The 16085-nt window shown below is 38.8% G+C and overlaps 1 protein-coding gene across 1 annotated transcript in view; it reads left to right on the plus strand.

Annotated features, from left to right (window-relative positions):
• MTMR10 (myotubularin related protein 10) overlaps positions 1–16085 on the plus strand; it is a 48880-nt gene that overhangs the window by 21842 nt on the left and 10953 nt on the right. The window contains exons 6-12 of the mRNA XM_046652372.1: positions 776–866; positions 7506–7677; positions 9475–9562; positions 9644–9732; positions 12076–12206; positions 13582–13651; positions 14263–14333. Of these exons, the coding sequence (XP_046508328.1) occupies positions 776–866; positions 7506–7677; positions 9475–9562; positions 9644–9732; positions 12076–12206; positions 13582–13651; positions 14263–14333 (712 nt within the window). The remainder of the gene's footprint in view (positions 1–775; positions 867–7505; positions 7678–9474; positions 9563–9643; positions 9733–12075; positions 12207–13581; positions 13652–14262; positions 14334–16085) is intronic.

Raw genomic sequence — 16085 nt, forward strand, 5'->3', positions numbered from 1 at the left:
GAGCTCCTCCAGAAGCCAGGCATGTGTTAAGATTATTAATCCTTACTACAGCTGTAGGTATTATCTTCATTTTACAGATGCTCAAACTGAGGCTCAGAGAAATGAATTGACTTCACACAAATTACATGAAAAGTGCTTGGTAGAGCCAGGATGCAAGCCCTGATCTCTTTGTTTCAAAAGCCCATGCTTTTTCCACCACAGGCATAGTCTCAAACCATTTTACTTAAACACGATTTTTTTGATGTACCTCTGAGCCACCCATGTACTTTTCGATTTCTTGCTAATTTTTATCTTTTGTGTTTGTAACTTTAAGTTTAGATTTTTTTAATCCATGATGTACGAACATTAAAATTTCATACCTTACATTATTCCTTCCGAATTGCTAGTGTTAAATCGTTTTAGTCCCCCAAAAATCAAACTTTTTTTTTCTTTGTTTTAGGAGTGGATATGGCACTGACGTTTTGGAGAATGTTTCATTAGTTTTCACGTTTCGTTTATTTGAATAAAATTACTTTCCTGTTAAAATTCAACTCAGCAAACACTTATTGAATACTTATCATGTACTCACTAAAGATTAAACAATTTGGGGGCACAACAGTGAATGAAATACCTGGCCTTAAGGAGCTCTTTTACATTCTAGGGCAACAGAAGAACATGTGAATGAGTATCCATAATCACTGCCCCACAATAATGCTCCCAGTAATGAAGGCCTTGCTGTACATTTCATTTAACTAAGTGTGTTAAAATCAAATTCTAAATGTAGAATTTTTCCTAGGTATGCCTTGCAATAGCTCATTATTCCCAGCCAACAGACCTCCAGCTACTCTTTGCATTTGAATATGTTGGGAAAAAATACCACAATTCAGGTAAATATGAAAATATTAAATATTGTGACTAACTTTACATTGTGTAAATTTTCTTTGTATGTTTATCAGAAGCCTCCAAGTACGTAACCTTTAACAATTATAGAATTATTAGCTTCATAACTGTTAAGAGAAGTAAGCACTATATACTAAAAGAGACAATATTTGTCAGATTATTTCTTAAAAAGTGACCAGGAGGAACCTTTAGCAGCTGTAAATATAGGCTTATAAGAATCATGTCAAATGTTTTACCTACAGTCACTGGCTTATATTTTATGATGAAGGAAGATAGTTCCACCTGCCCCACCCCCCTTTTAATTGGTAGCTTGAGTTAAAGTAATCTTATATTTTAAGAAAACTAGTAGAAAATTAAAGGATATTCGAAATGCATGGTCTTTTTGGGAAGGTGTGATTTCATGCAAAAGCTGAAGTGGTTAAACTTTTTAGTGGACATCATTAAGATTGTCAAAATATTGACTTTATATTTCTGAATAAGATTGATGAAAGGAAGATGAGTATTTGTCCAAAGGACAAGTGTAGTCTGGGCAGTTTTTGTAAAAGTAAAATAGTTCTCTTCATGTATCTGTGTCAGCAGTGACATCACCAGGGAAAATTCCAGATGATCATGTAATTCTGTACGTTCTTTTTATATACAAATGTAATTTTAATCAACTATTTTTTAAGACCTCATAAAAGGATAGAAGAAAAACAAAGAGATCCTGTCTCATATTAGCCCCTTACGGGTTAGTGACCACACATCGACTGACCTACTGAGTCGCGTGTTCTCCCACTCTTTAAAGAATAAACATAAGTCACTTTCATGTTTATAATGAAAGATGCATTCTCCTCAGCATGGTCTGGACAGGGATCTTACAAATTATTAATTGTACTGGTCTTTTACATTTTCGTGACCTCAAAACATATGGTAGTAGTTTAAATAATCTGTATAATAAAAGTATATTCTAGTATCACTATATTGCAAATACATTAAGATGTAGGAACAATACATAGGATCTACAGATGCATGTGGTAAAGTACATTTTCACTACTTTAAAAGATACTTGTAAACTCCATAGAGATGATATATGAAGGTCACGCTTTGCAGAATGCGTAGCTTTTGTCTTGTACTATATTTACAGAAATTGGATGAGAAAGTATTTGTAACTTAATTTTTCTTATCAAAATTTAACTAATTGTAACTTAGGCTTGAGCAGTACAATTAATTTTTTTATTTCTTAATATAAAGAAAATTCACTTATTGTCAAAAAATATAGTATTATAGATCCTGCACTGTTAGGTGAATGTTCCTTTGGATCATCAAGCTACAGACTGATCATCAGGGTTGTCTTCGACAAGATCCTCACACAGAGTTGCAAGAGAGTAGCTGAAATGAAAGTTTCAAGAGGTGTAAGAGCTGTAGGAGAGATTCTTTGATTCCCACCTAAATTTATGATACAGACCAATTCTTGATACTACTTTTTTTCTTATAGAAATTACAGATCCATGACTTCTGCAGTAATGTAATGACTTGAGCTCAGCAAATACAGTAAACTTCATTATGCATTTGGTGACCCGATGCCTGCTTTTTCATAGCTTTCTTCATCCATTCCTTGTGGGCATCTTTGGGTTAATAATACTTTAAATAGCGTATTCAGCCCATAGCTCTTCTACTACTACTGGGTTTTCTTGTTTGCATCAATTAGTTCTTTGTATCTTGTTAAATATAGCTGTTGATAAAAATTGACAATTCATACTTAAAATATTCAGGAACGCTTTTATATTACATCCTTCAGATTCCTCCTCCTTTGACAAGTACTTCATAGACATAACACTTCGCCAAAGTTTTGTTAAGATTTCTCATAGGGTAACATCCTTTAATATCCTTCCATGCTGTTGCAGAAGCATAAACTGCATCTTTAAGATCAAAGGAAGCCTGAAATTTCCACACACTACAGTCAGAATTCATTAATTTGTGAGTGAAAGATGCCCAATAATCCACTCTTGAACTTCTGGATGACACCTTGATTCATTGGCTGGATTAAAGAAGTCCTTTTTGCAGGCAGGTAGGTGACAAAGCTGTTTCCACAAATAAGATCTGAAGTTAGCAGATGTCCCCTGCAGTTATCTAACAAAAGAATCTTTTAGATGGCCTTGGGCATTCTGAGGTTTTCTTTCATATTTGGCATCACTCGAGTAAAAAACCATCTCTGAAAAGCTCACCGGTCATCCAGGTTCTCTGAGGATCCTAAAGTAGAGGGAGACGCATAGCACACAGGCTTTGGAACTTGTCTGTGCGCTGACACCACAGGAGGCACTGGCACAAACAAGAACAGTGGTTCTATTTTCTCTCTTTTAACTTGACAGAATCCTCAGTGTCCCAAAAGTACAGATTCATCTTTGTTATAAAATTGATGTCAGATTATGCTGCTGACAATTTCAAAGAATTGAAAACCACCTGAAGTTATCTGCAGCCTCAGTGTTAGCAGCTCTCCTCCGTGACAGACACTGTGCTGGCACGCTGGCACGTGCTGTGATGCAATCTGAAGTTGTAATGTAGACTCCCAGCAGGAAAATGTACATTGCAGTGAAGTGTACTTTGTAATGTTTTCCTTTTTGTTAACGTAGGTCTTGGTATTACATTTTCCTTTAAATGCTTATTTGAAAACCACTTACAAAAGTACACAGTCCATTTGAAACAGTTTAGAAATTTTTAACGTTTGTTGCTTGTCAGTTCTTTTAAGCTTCTCAGTGTAGCTATAAATGGTTGTGATTGATCCTTCTGTCTCTTGAATACTAGTGGTTCCTAAGCAACCTCGTGCATCAGAAGCCCTGGAGGAGCTTTTAGACACGCAGCCATGCTGGCTCCGCCCCAGGCCCACAGAGCCCAGATCTCCCATTTAGAGCCACTCTGTTGGCTTACCTCTGTTGAACTTCTTAATGATCACAGTTCTGGTTTTATCTTCTTCACCCTTCTTTATGACTTCTAATTTCTGCAATATTGTCTGAGTGATAGGCTTTTTTTCCACATGTTGACCACTTTTATTGTCTTTGCCTTGCTTGAGGCCATTCTGAATATGGATGGGGCTAATTAAATGGAAGCTCAGATAATTTCAAAACAGTCTAAGATAAGACTTCTGAACTGTATCACAGAAGACAACCAAGGGCAGGAGCACTCAGTATCTCATTTCACTTAAGTTGGCTGAGGAGCTATGTCCCAAAACCTCAGTCAGGTAACTGTCAGGGGAGCCAGATCTTTCTAAGATGACTGGCTTTGTCAGTCTGTTGCTATGACCTCTATTAGTGATCCACCTGTAGAGCAGGCCACAGGCATCAAGGCCCTGGGACTTTCTAGAAAGCAGTAGAATTTCCGGACTCAAATGCCAAATTGAGTACCTGTTCCACATTCCCTAAGTTCTCACTGAAGAAGATGTAGAACATAAAAAAGACCTAGTCCTGGTTGTTGAGAAATGGATAGGTTTTGAACAACCAAAACTATAAAATAACAAACAGTGCAAGATCCTATAGTTGCTGCCACTTTATGTTCAGAAAAATTTGTTCTGTTCTTAATTAGATCTTGAGACTCAGTTTTGCCAGAGAAACAATCTCATAAATAGTAGTATATTCTCAACCTAGCTTACTAAGGTCTGTAACTTCAAAACACTAAAAAGTATTCAGTTCTAGACTCTTAGCTCGGGGTATACTGCCAAACCATTTACAATCACGCATCACTTAACAACAGAGATACATTCTGAGAAATGCGTCTTTAGGCAATTTCATTATTGTGTGAACATCATAGAGTGTACTTACACAACCCTAGTTGGTATAGACTACTACACACCGAGGCTTTATGCTACTAATCTTATGGGACCACTGTCGTAAATGAGGTCTGTCGTTGACAGAAACGTTGTTATGCAGCACATGACTGTACATAGCTCTGTAAAATTTTGAGTGTGTTCTTTATACTTCTGTTTTGGGGGTGGTTGCCTCATTGTGTGGCAAGGACCTCTGATACAGTGTTGAATGGTAATGATAATAGTGGGCATCGTTTCTGTTCCTGGTTTGAATGAGGATGATGTTTGCTGTGTTTCCGATAAATACACCTTTATCAAGTTAATGAAATTCCCTTTTATTCCTAATTTGCTAATGTTTGTTGTTTTTTTTTTAAATCATGAGCAGGTGTTAAAATCTGTCAAATGATTTTCTGCACTTACGACCTGATCTTATGGTGTTTTTTCCCCTTTAATTTGGTCATATGATGAATTACTTAGATTTTCTAATATTGAATAGCTTTCTCTGGTTTTTGGTGCTCTGGAACACTGTGTGTAAAGTGAGAATTGCCTGGAAAGTCCCTAAAGGTTCTACATTCTGGAGATTTACAACTCCCAAGTTCCCAAGCACACCTTCTGGTTGTTATTACCTAGAGAAGATGCTGAGATAGAGTGGGGCTCTAGGATATGTGTTTAGAATTAGCATTTTAATTTTTAACAAGCTCAGCTAAAATCAGAATCACTGGCTCATTCTGATGCCACTTAAAGGATAAAATTCAGGGCCGGCCCCATGGCATAGTGGTTAAGTTTGGCATGCTCTGTTTTGGTGGCCTGGGTTCGCAGGTTCAAATCCTGGGTGTGGACCTACACCACTTGTCAGCCATGCTGTGGCAGCAACCCACATGTAAAGTGGAGGAAGATTGGCACAGATGTTAGCTCAGGGCTGATCTTCCTAACCAAAAAAAAAAAGGGTAAAATTCAAAATTCCTAGCATGGCACATAGGACCCTTCATAATCTAGAGTAGCATTGTCCGGTGATGGGGATGTTCTCTCATCTGCATTGTCCAGTGTAGGAGCCACTAGCCACATGTGGCAATTGAGCCCTCAAAATGTGGCTGGTGCAACTGAGGAACTGAATTTTTAATTTAATTTTAATTTAGGTTAAATTTAAATAGCAATGTATGGCTGGCAGTTACTGTTTTGGGCAGCAAAGACCAAGAGTCTAGGCCCCTCTAATTTTCCAGCTTCTCTTCCACCAGCCCTTGCATCCCTAATGCTCTAGCTGTATTTAATTACTTGATATTATACAATTATACCATGTTTCTTATGTTCTGCTCCACCCAGCAAATGTGGTCAAGTCGTGAGGCCTTTCCTGCCGCAGCCTCTGTCTCTAGTGAGAGCTCAGGACTTCTTCCTCTGGGTTCTCCTTGCACTTATACATCCAGCACACTGTGACTAGTGCTGAGCTTACCCTCCACCATCTTGTTAACACTTTCAGGACAGAGATAAAATGTTACTCATTTTTTAATTTTCGGGCCTTGGCACTTGTTCGGTTCTCAGAGAATACATGTCTTACACCAGGTGTTAATAAATAGTCCGTAGGAATGGTCATGGTATGTTCATGGGACAGTGAAGGATTTTTCATGGCTACAGGGGAGATTAGGAGTTAGAGAATAATAAGATAGAAAGGTCAGGGCTTTTTTAAGAGAAGCCATTTAAGTTTGCTTGATTCAGTTGGAAAATGAGCATGATTGGAAGTTTAACACAAGAGTATAGCATCATGAAAGCTTGTTTTTCAGGAAATGTGTCTTGTGGCAAGCTGCAGGCTGGTTTGAGTGCAGCAGAGCATCATGTCAGGGGGTCAGCTGGGAGACTTGCTGCATGTGCAGCCTGCAGCAGTGAGACACCAGACCAGGAAAGATTGTGCCACCTGTCACCCCAGATTGCCAGGGTAGATCCAGCTGACTTTTGGGATGCCTTCTTTCTCTCTGGTCACTCTGCAGGCCCTCCTGAGGCTGTGGGCATGCTCCCAGAGGATAGCTGCATTTCTCAATAAGAGAAGGCTTCTTGCTAAGGAAATTCAAGTGAGGCCTTCTCTGCTGAGATCTCCACATGGGACTGGTATTCTGGTGGAGTACAAGGAACGCTTGTGAGCTTATCCAAGGAAAATTGAGTAGATAGTGGAAGCCAAGAATTTTATAATGAGCCACAGAAAAGGGTTGAGAAGTCAATATTGGAAAGATGAAAGATTTGGACAGCTTGAGGACAGAGATGATTGTTGGGTGCATTCATTTTTCCAGGCAAAATGTGGAGAAAATTAGCAGTGACTTGAATTTACCCCACAGTTTTGGGCAGGGGGAGGAGGGAAACTCATGATTGGTTTCCATAGAGCAGTAGGGATAGAAAATTGAAAGTTAAGGAGAAAGTAAATGGAGAGGAAATATGGGCAGCAGGCACCGTTCATCATTTGGGAAGAGGGTGAGTAAAAGGAAATAGGGAAAATGTATAGTGTAGTAGCTAGAGTGGTCCAGAGTGATCAAATGAAAGTCTTTGCAAAATCAAATTGACCTGTTTGTGTTTGAAGGCATTGGAGATGGAGCCAGTAGAAGGACAGGAAAATCAAAGGTGCTGAAGGATTTGGGAAAAAGCTGGGTAAGGACCAGACAAAATGAGTTCTCCTCAGAGAAGAGGAGGGTTGCGTTTTTCTCAGGACTTCTTTAAAGAGCAAGACGATCCTGGAGAGACCTGGAAGGAAGATAGGGAGGAGATACCACATCAGAGTATATTTGTGACAGGAGGCACGGAAAGAGGAGAAGGAAGGTTGGATGAAGTGTAATTGTTAAAACAAAATTAATTATATTGCTTTTTCTTGTAGCCAACAAAATTAATGGAATACCCTCAGGAGGTGGCAGTGGAGCTGCTGGTGGAAGCAGCCAGAAAACTCCACTCTTCGAAACTTACTCAGACTGGGACAGAGAAATCAAGAGGACAGGTGCTTCCGGATGGAGAGTGTGTTCTGTTAACGAGGGTTACATGATATCCACTTGGTAAGTCCAATTTTGACAATGCTGTTTATAGCTGGGAGTGACATCTTATGAATAATAATCAAACTCTGCTGTCATTGATGACTTTCAAGTTACAGTTAATAGAATATTTGTTTTTAACAATGCTTTAAGAGTATTTTATTTTAAACATATGGGCTTTTTAACATAATCACAATAGGAAATTGACAATAATTCTGTACTATCATCAGTAATCCAGTGAGTATTTGCATTTGTATCTTGTAAATGTCTTTTAGAGTTGGTTTGTTCAGATCAGGATCACGTTGAACTTGCTTGATCTCTCTCTTAGGCCTTTTAATCAATGACAGTCTCCTCCCACCCCGTTTTCTTTACCTGCCATTTATTTGTTGACCAAACCAGGTCATTCATTCTGTAGAATTTTCCACATTCTAGATATTGCTGATTTTATCCCCATGATGTGGGGATAAAACACATTTTATCCTTCAGTGTGTTCCTGTGTCTCCTGTATTTCCTATAAAATGTTTGTTAGCTCTAGAGGCTTAATTAATTAATTAGATTCAGGTTCTGGGTTTTGGACACGTATGCTTCATTAGGTGGCACTGTGTACCTCCTGTTGCATCACATGGGATCTCGGCGTCTTTGCAATGCTAATTGACCAGTGGGCCCAGCAGCAGTCAGCCTGACCCATCCAGTACCAAGTTCCCCTTATATGTAATGGATTTAGCTGCCAGAAATGGTTTTCATTAAGAGTGAGGTTTGTTGCCCAGATCATTATTTCATTAAGGATTGCTGTTGGTCATGTTCTGATTCTGTCATTCTTTCTGCTTTCTATCAAACTTTTCTCTCATCAGCTCTTTAGTACTCTGAAATACAGTTCATACAAGAAGGGCAATATAAATGTTTACCTTTTTTCCTTTATTTAGCCAATTTTCAGAATAATGAGCTGGTTCCCTAGAATCCTCCGAAGAGTGCCCTGAAAATTGTTTTTAAATTTGTTTAATATCATTTAGTACTCATGGATTTTTTAGAATGCTTTATTTTAATGTCATTAAGGTCTGTATTAGTCCTTGCAGGTAAGCAGTGTTTTAGAACAAAACCATACCCTGTTATTACTGGTTGATCCAGTACCAGGAACTTCTGGGATTACAGTTCTGGGGAAGGTGCTTCGGAGCATGCAACTTGGGTCTTCTGCCCCCCTTGAATTTAAACTTTGTGGCCAGCATGCTCTGGTATATTACAGTTTGAGAAGCACAAGACAGGGGCTGGCTGGGCCTGCTTCTGTTCACCTGCCTGGCAATGTGGAGGAAAGAGAGAAAGGAGATGTCTTCAGGTGCAGTGAGCTTGCCCACCTTAATTGTTGTCTAATCAACGTCTGAGGGTCTGCCTGTCTTTTGGGGGTGGGGAAGGATAGAAGAGGGAGATAAGAAGGGAGCTAAAACTTCTTGGTAGATTTGTGGTTTTGGTTTTGTGTGCCTGATATCTCCTAACCCATAGCCTGTTAAGAGAACAAAAGTGAGTGTATTTTCAGAAACTACATACTTGTTTGATTAATAGTCATCCTGGACAATGTTTCAGACATCTCATTTGAATTTTTCCTCCGCTATAAATATAAATTTTGTGGTAATTGACCATATCACACATGTTTTAGACTGAGATATGTAGGATCATCAGTGTCCTCCATGGTTTCTGTCATGTGGCTACTAAGAGGGGTGCACATTCGATGGGGATAAATGTGTTTCATTATATATGGGCTCTACAGAGCACACTTATCCTGCTTAAAGTATGGGACTCTCATGTTATGATTTGTTTTTTCCCCTCCAGCCTTCCAGAATATTTTGTAGTGCCAAGTTCTTTAGCAGACCAAGATCTAAAGATATTTTCCCATTCTTTTGTTGGAAGACGGATGCCAGTAAGTGATAACTGTCAGATTTCATTAATACTGATGTCCATTTTTCTGCCCAGCTAAGTAAAGGTTCTACTTCTCTCCTAGCTCTGGTGCTGGAGCCACTCTAATGGCAGTGCTCTTGTGCGAATGGCCCTGATAAAAGACATGCTGCAACAGAGGAAAATCGAGCAGAGGTAATCAAGAAATGGTCATTGTTACTTTGGACATTTTTAATTGTCATAAATAACTATAGTGGACTCCTAATTGAAAATAGTTGGAAAATGGCGTAGTCTTATTAGCTATTCACCATATATTCTGTACAAGAATTACCATTTTGAAAAGAATGTGAATATATTAAAATTAACATTTAAGTTATACTAAATAGAATTCTTTGGCTTATAAGACACTTGAGGCTCTTACATCACTGACATCTGGCTTTAATGTTGCCTTTAAGGTACTTTCAAACTGCACAGATTTCCAGTTGGGACACTTCAGGATTAAATCAGACTTTTCTTATAGTTCTTAGGTCTGCACAGTCACAGTTGTTCAAACAGTGGTTTTAATTAGCCACCACAAATAAATTTGGCATCATCTGCTAAAGTCACCAGTAACCTCCACGTCACAAAAGTAGGAGGCATTTCTCAGTCTTCCTCATCACGGTGGGCATGACAGTTGGTCATTCTTTCCTTAAAGTCCTTGGGGCCCTCACCTTCTGCTCTTCTCCCTTCTCCTCTTTGCTGGCACTCTCTGCCCTCTGCAGGCCCATCCTCCTCTCTCCACACGTTACACACAGTTTGTCTAAGGCAACTTCCTCTTCCCATTCTGTTTTACCTAAAGAAGTTCACTTATGGCTGGGGCTTTAGTGACCATCAGATTTATATCTCCAATCTAATTTGACATCTTCCACATGGAAGTCTCAAAGGCCCCTTAAACTTGTTGTGTTCAAAACCAGCTCAAGCATATGGACACCACACCCTGTCCCAGCCTGCTCTCAGAAACCTGGAGTTAGCCTTGGTATCTTCTCTTTCACTCCTTCCCTGTGTCCAATCCATCATCAAATTCTTATCTTTTCAGAAATCTTACAAACCCATATACATCCAGCCCAGCTCTATCCCATCATTGTGTTGTAGAGTGCCCTCATTTCTTCCTTCCACGTATCGTCTAGTACCATGCCCAGTCCCTCCTGGGCTCTAGCTGCCCTGGACTTTCCCTAGTCTTTAATATCTCCTGGCATTTGCCCGTGCTGCTGCCCTTCTTCAAGCTCATCCACAAGCACTGTTCACCTCACCTACATGGTAATCACTCATTCCTTATATCTCAATTCAAACATCACTTCCTTAAGATAAGCCTTTCCTCACCTCCCAAATTAGATCAGGCCTCCAGTTATGCATTCTCTGTGGCTTTCTAATTTTCCTTGGTAAGACTTATTTCCGTTTTTAATTGTGTATATATGTTACAGTTTGATTACTGCCAGTCTTTCTTACTAGACTGAGCTCTGTGAGGTGAAGGGACTGTCTCTGTTTTGCATACTATTGTATATTCAACACCCAGGAAATACCTGTGATATTGAATATTTATACAATACTTGTTAAATAAATGAGGAACAAAGGATCAGATCTTAGAAAACATGCTCAGAGAGCCTCAGAAATTGTATATCACAGTCTGTTATTGATACAGCCAGGTCTTAGGGTTTTTCCCACAGTTCCATTACTATGCAAGCCACATTTGCTGAAGCAAATAACTGTGAAGTGACCCTCAAATGAATGACCCTTCATTTCCCCAGAAAGCAGGGTGACTACAGTTTGCAGACTTCCATATTCTCTGGGAATTTTAATTTTGCCTTAATCACTTAGAAATTAACTGTCTGTTCTGTCATACTCCAAGCCTTGTTTTCATTAACACGCCTGCTCATTAAGTGCCCAGTTAGGAATGTTGCTGTTACAGGGAAGATTGCAACACTGTTGGATGAGAGTTAGTTATAAAACCTTATAACCGTTGGCAGTTTTCATCATTTAATTTATTAAGCTAACAATTATTTTCATTCCTTTTATTTTTTTCAGCTATCCTATTCTTCATAAATTAGGACAGCTTCTCTTTGTTGTCTCACCTTATCTCTACCCCTTTTCCCTCAGACATGTCATCTCAGCCCCACTGGCCCTCTCTAGGTTTCTCCAACAGCCAGGCTTATACAACTGTCCCTCTGCCTAGAAAACTTTCCCCAGATCTTCTCATGGCTGCTTGTCATTTGGGTTTCAGCTTCAGTATCCTTTTCACAGAGGGGTCTTTTTTCTGACCACGTGACCTGAACTCGCCTGCATTCAGTCGGTGACATCACCCATGGCATTCACCACAGCCTGTTATTTTCTCATTTACCCCATCACTACCAAGAATGTAAACCCAAAAGAGGCACACTTGGCCTGTCTTGTTCGTTCTGTATCCCCAGCTTTTAGAGTAGTACCATGGCTCATAGTAGGTGTTCAAAAAATCTGTGTTGAATAAATTAATGAACGGTGACTAAAGGATTTTGTCTTTATTAGGATTTGTAATGCAGTAACTAAAAGTCATCCACAAAGAAGTGACGTTTACAAATCAGATTTGGATAAGACCTTGCCCAATATCCAAGAAGTGCAGGCGGCTTTTGTAAAACTTAAGCAACTATGCGTTAATGGTAATTTCATATTTACTTTATAGATATGTATGTAATGAATGGAGGATACAGCATTGTATGAAGCATGCAGAAAAAGCGATATTCCTTAAAAATATAGAAATAGATATATTTAAGTAGAGGCACATTGAAATGTTTGTACAAATTATTGTATGAGAATGTCAAAAGCTCTTAGAAAATGAAGTTGAAACTACTTTTTATTTTGGAGGAAAAAGTGAACCAATTACATCACTTTCAAATCATAAAAGGTATGGTAGGATACTTTTATAAAACTGTCTGCTAAGTAGAACGTTGTGCTACCTTGCAGACAAACATACTAAGATTTTTATGTGTACTGTTATGCTTTGAGATACGTGACTTGACCTGGATTTCGAACAGAGCTCTGTTGTAATCTGTGCAGCCTTAGAGCTCTGATACGTCTCTTGGAGCAAATGCTTGGCAGGTGTTTTCGATGTGTCCTGGAGGGAAGACTCACCAAAGCGTCTTTGGTGTAAAGTGGATTCTCCTTGAAGTATACGCAGAGAGAGCCCCTAGTCACCCAAGGGACCTGAGCGGCAGCCATTGCAGCAGGTCTGGAATGGTGAATGGGCACTTGCCTGGAAAGAGAGCTGGGGAAGGGCAGGTGTAAGAAAAAATACAGTGACATGAGTGGTTATCAGCCGTCCAGTAAGTGGAATATGACTGAAACATGGGGTTTGTGAGTTGAGTGGCACCTTGAGATGGGCCAGGACATGACCGGACAAGGCAGTGCAAGCCCTGTCAGGAAAGTGCCCTCATTCCTGCAGTGGTCAGCCACCAAGGCCACGTAAACTATGTGCTGGGGGCAGCAGGGGAGTGGGAGAGAAGCAAGAGGGCAAGGCTTTTGCAGTAAGGAAGCCGTGAGGAGGGAAGGCCAGAATCAAGGTGTGGGCTGACCAGGAAGGCTGGAATCACTAACTTTTAGAAGGCAGAGGTGGTCACACTCTCCCATGATTTCTGGGAAAGCTAGAGAGGAGATGGAGGCTGGGGGAATGCTTTGTTTTGTTTTTTGTAGAATTGTAGCATGTCTTCTTAGATGTTTATATTATTAAATGAAAATACATTACACTTCCTTAAAGCCAACTTTTAAATATTAAAAACTGTGATGTATCACTTAACTTTCATATTCATCGTGTAAACTTAAGCTTAAAAAGCCTAAATGTGTGTGCGTGCACACGCGTTTTATAACATATGTGTGTATATATATAATTACCGTATTTATTACAGGGCACATTGAAAGCACCTGGTAATCACCTGGTTTGCTCAAACAGATGTGTTAGAACTCTGAGGCCACACAGATTACAACATGGCTCTGTTCAAAATGTGTGCGTTTGTGTAATAATTACCATATTTATTACAGAGCCATTTGAGGAAACTGAAGAGAAATGGTTATCTTCACTGGAAAATACTCGGTGGTTGGAATATGTAAGGTTTGTACAACTGCTTCCCTTTTTTTCTGTAACTTTTTATTTTGAAATAATTATAGATTCACAGGACGTACCCCTGGTGGTAATATCTTATACAGCTAGAATATGGTATCACAACCAGGAAATTAACAGTGGTACAGTCTACAGGCCTTATTCAGATTTCCCCAGTTTATACCTACTTTGTCTGTGTGGGGTGAGGGGGGGTGCTTCTGTGTACTTTTATCACATGTATAGATTTGTGTAACCACCAGCACAGTCAAGATCCAGAACTGCTCCATCACAAGGCTCCTTTGTGCTGCCCCTTTAAGGTTGCTCCCCCAACCCCCCCCTGCAACCACTGATCTCTTCTCCATCTCTGTAGTTTTGTGGTTTCAAGAATGTCATGTAAATCAATTCCTTCCTTTTTATAAAAGGTTAATAAATTTCCCTGATTTAAAATCAAAATATATTCTGTTGAAGAATCATATAAATACTAAAGAAATTCTTAAAGGTTATTGATATTACAAACATGTATAGTGATAGGTTAGATTTGTTTGATTTTAAGTACTACTAAAAAAAATATTTGTAGTGCAAATTTGACTTTTATAACAGTATTTTTCCCTTTCTTTTTTCAGGGCATTTCTTAAACAATCAGCAGAACTTGTATACATACTAGAAAGGAAGCATCTCTCTGTAGTCCTACAAGGTAATTTCATTACTGAAAGCACTGGTCACCATGCCACCCAGCTTGGTGACTGATGTCCATGGTCAAGTAAATTACATTCATCTTAGCCATCTCTTATTTACTACAATACTGCCAAGCACACTGCAGATTTCACACATCATTAGAGTAAATCAGTGGCACAAAGCCTGCAAATAGAAGAACAGAAAAGAGTCCCGTGTTCTCCCTGTATTAATCTTCTCTATGTTATGAAGAAGGTGGGTCAGAGCCCTTACTGGATTCATACAAAGTGTTCATCTTGGCAGAGCATCCTCTCTCTAACCTTGCTATCTTTCTAATGCATACAAATTTTAGTGTAAGTGCCTCTGGCTCATGCTAGATTATGACTAAAGAAACAGTTTGGTATCAAGAAATTGACTGAATTGAATAGCCAATAATATGAATTTTGCTTAATGTTTGGTAGGAATAAACTACAATATAAAAATCTTTCAGTTAAGCAAAAGATAATTGTCTATTAAATAACTTTATAGCAAATAGAATTTCTAAGCTTGCAGGTAAAGTTTAATAACCCACAATCTACCTGATTTTGTAATATATTCGCACTGTATAGTTTATGAATATGCTATGCTACTGAAGCGTACAGAAGTAGTTTTACCAGCTGTCATATTTAACTGACTTTAACAAAGTAAAGATATTCACAACCCTCAGGGGAAAAAGAAAATAATAGTAATCCACTATTTCAGGTAATCCCTAATTGATGTAATTAGAGTGTATTTAGTTTGCAAATGCACTTGGAAGTGGAGCCCAGCAATAATCTCTCCTCTCAACCAGTGCGCATGCTCGTGCTATTGCAGAATCCTACTTAGCACATTTCTTCGTGCATTTGTTGTAAAATAAAAGGCCTCAGAAGAGATACTGAGCCTGCATTATACTAACACTTTTTTTTTAGAATGTGTTTTTTAAACAGTTTATTGAGGTATAATTTACATGTTATGAAATTCACCCATTCTGAATGTGCGATTCAGTGCTTTTTAGTAAATATGCAAAGTCCAGTTTTAGAAATTTTTCTTCGTCCCCAAAAGATTCTGTGTGTCCCAGCCCTAGGCCACCACTAATTCTGCTTTCTGTCTAGATTTGCTTTTTCTGGCTGTTTCACAGAGATGGAATCATATGATATATGGTCTTTGCGTCTGGCTTCTTTCATTTAAAATGCATGTTTTTTTGTTTTGCTTTTTTCCCCCTTTCTGGTTTGTTGGTTTGGTTTTTTTGAGGTAACTGGTTTATAACATAGTATACATGTTTTTGAGGTTCATTCATATAACATGTATCAGTAGTTCCTTTTTATTTCTGAATAGTCTTCCATTTGTTTGTGAATACAGTTTATCCATCTATCTGTTGATGGACACTTGGATAGTTTCTACTTTTTGGCTATTACGAATTATGCTCCTGTGAAGATTCACACAGAAGTCTTTGTGGGGACATATGTTTTTATTTCTTTTGAGTAGATACATAGAAGCAGAATTGCTCAGTGATAGGGGAAATTTATGTTCAGCTTTGTAAGAAACTGCGAAACTGTGTTCTAAAGTGCTGTACCACATTTCCCTTCCCCTCAGCTATGAATGAGGATTCCTTTTGCCATATCCTAAACGCCACTGCTCTTGTCTGTCTTTAGGACCATAGTCCTTCTAGTAGGTGTCAAGTGGGAGTCCATTGTAGTTTTCATTTGCATTTCATCTGCTTCTTGGCCATTAATGTATTGTCTTTGATGAAATATCA

The sequence above is a fragment of the Equus quagga genome, chromosome 2 (genome assembly GCF_021613505.1).
Source record: "Equus quagga isolate Etosha38 chromosome 2, UCLA_HA_Equagga_1.0, whole genome shotgun sequence".
Classification (NCBI taxonomy): Eukaryota; Metazoa; Chordata; class Mammalia; order Perissodactyla; family Equidae; genus Equus; species Equus quagga.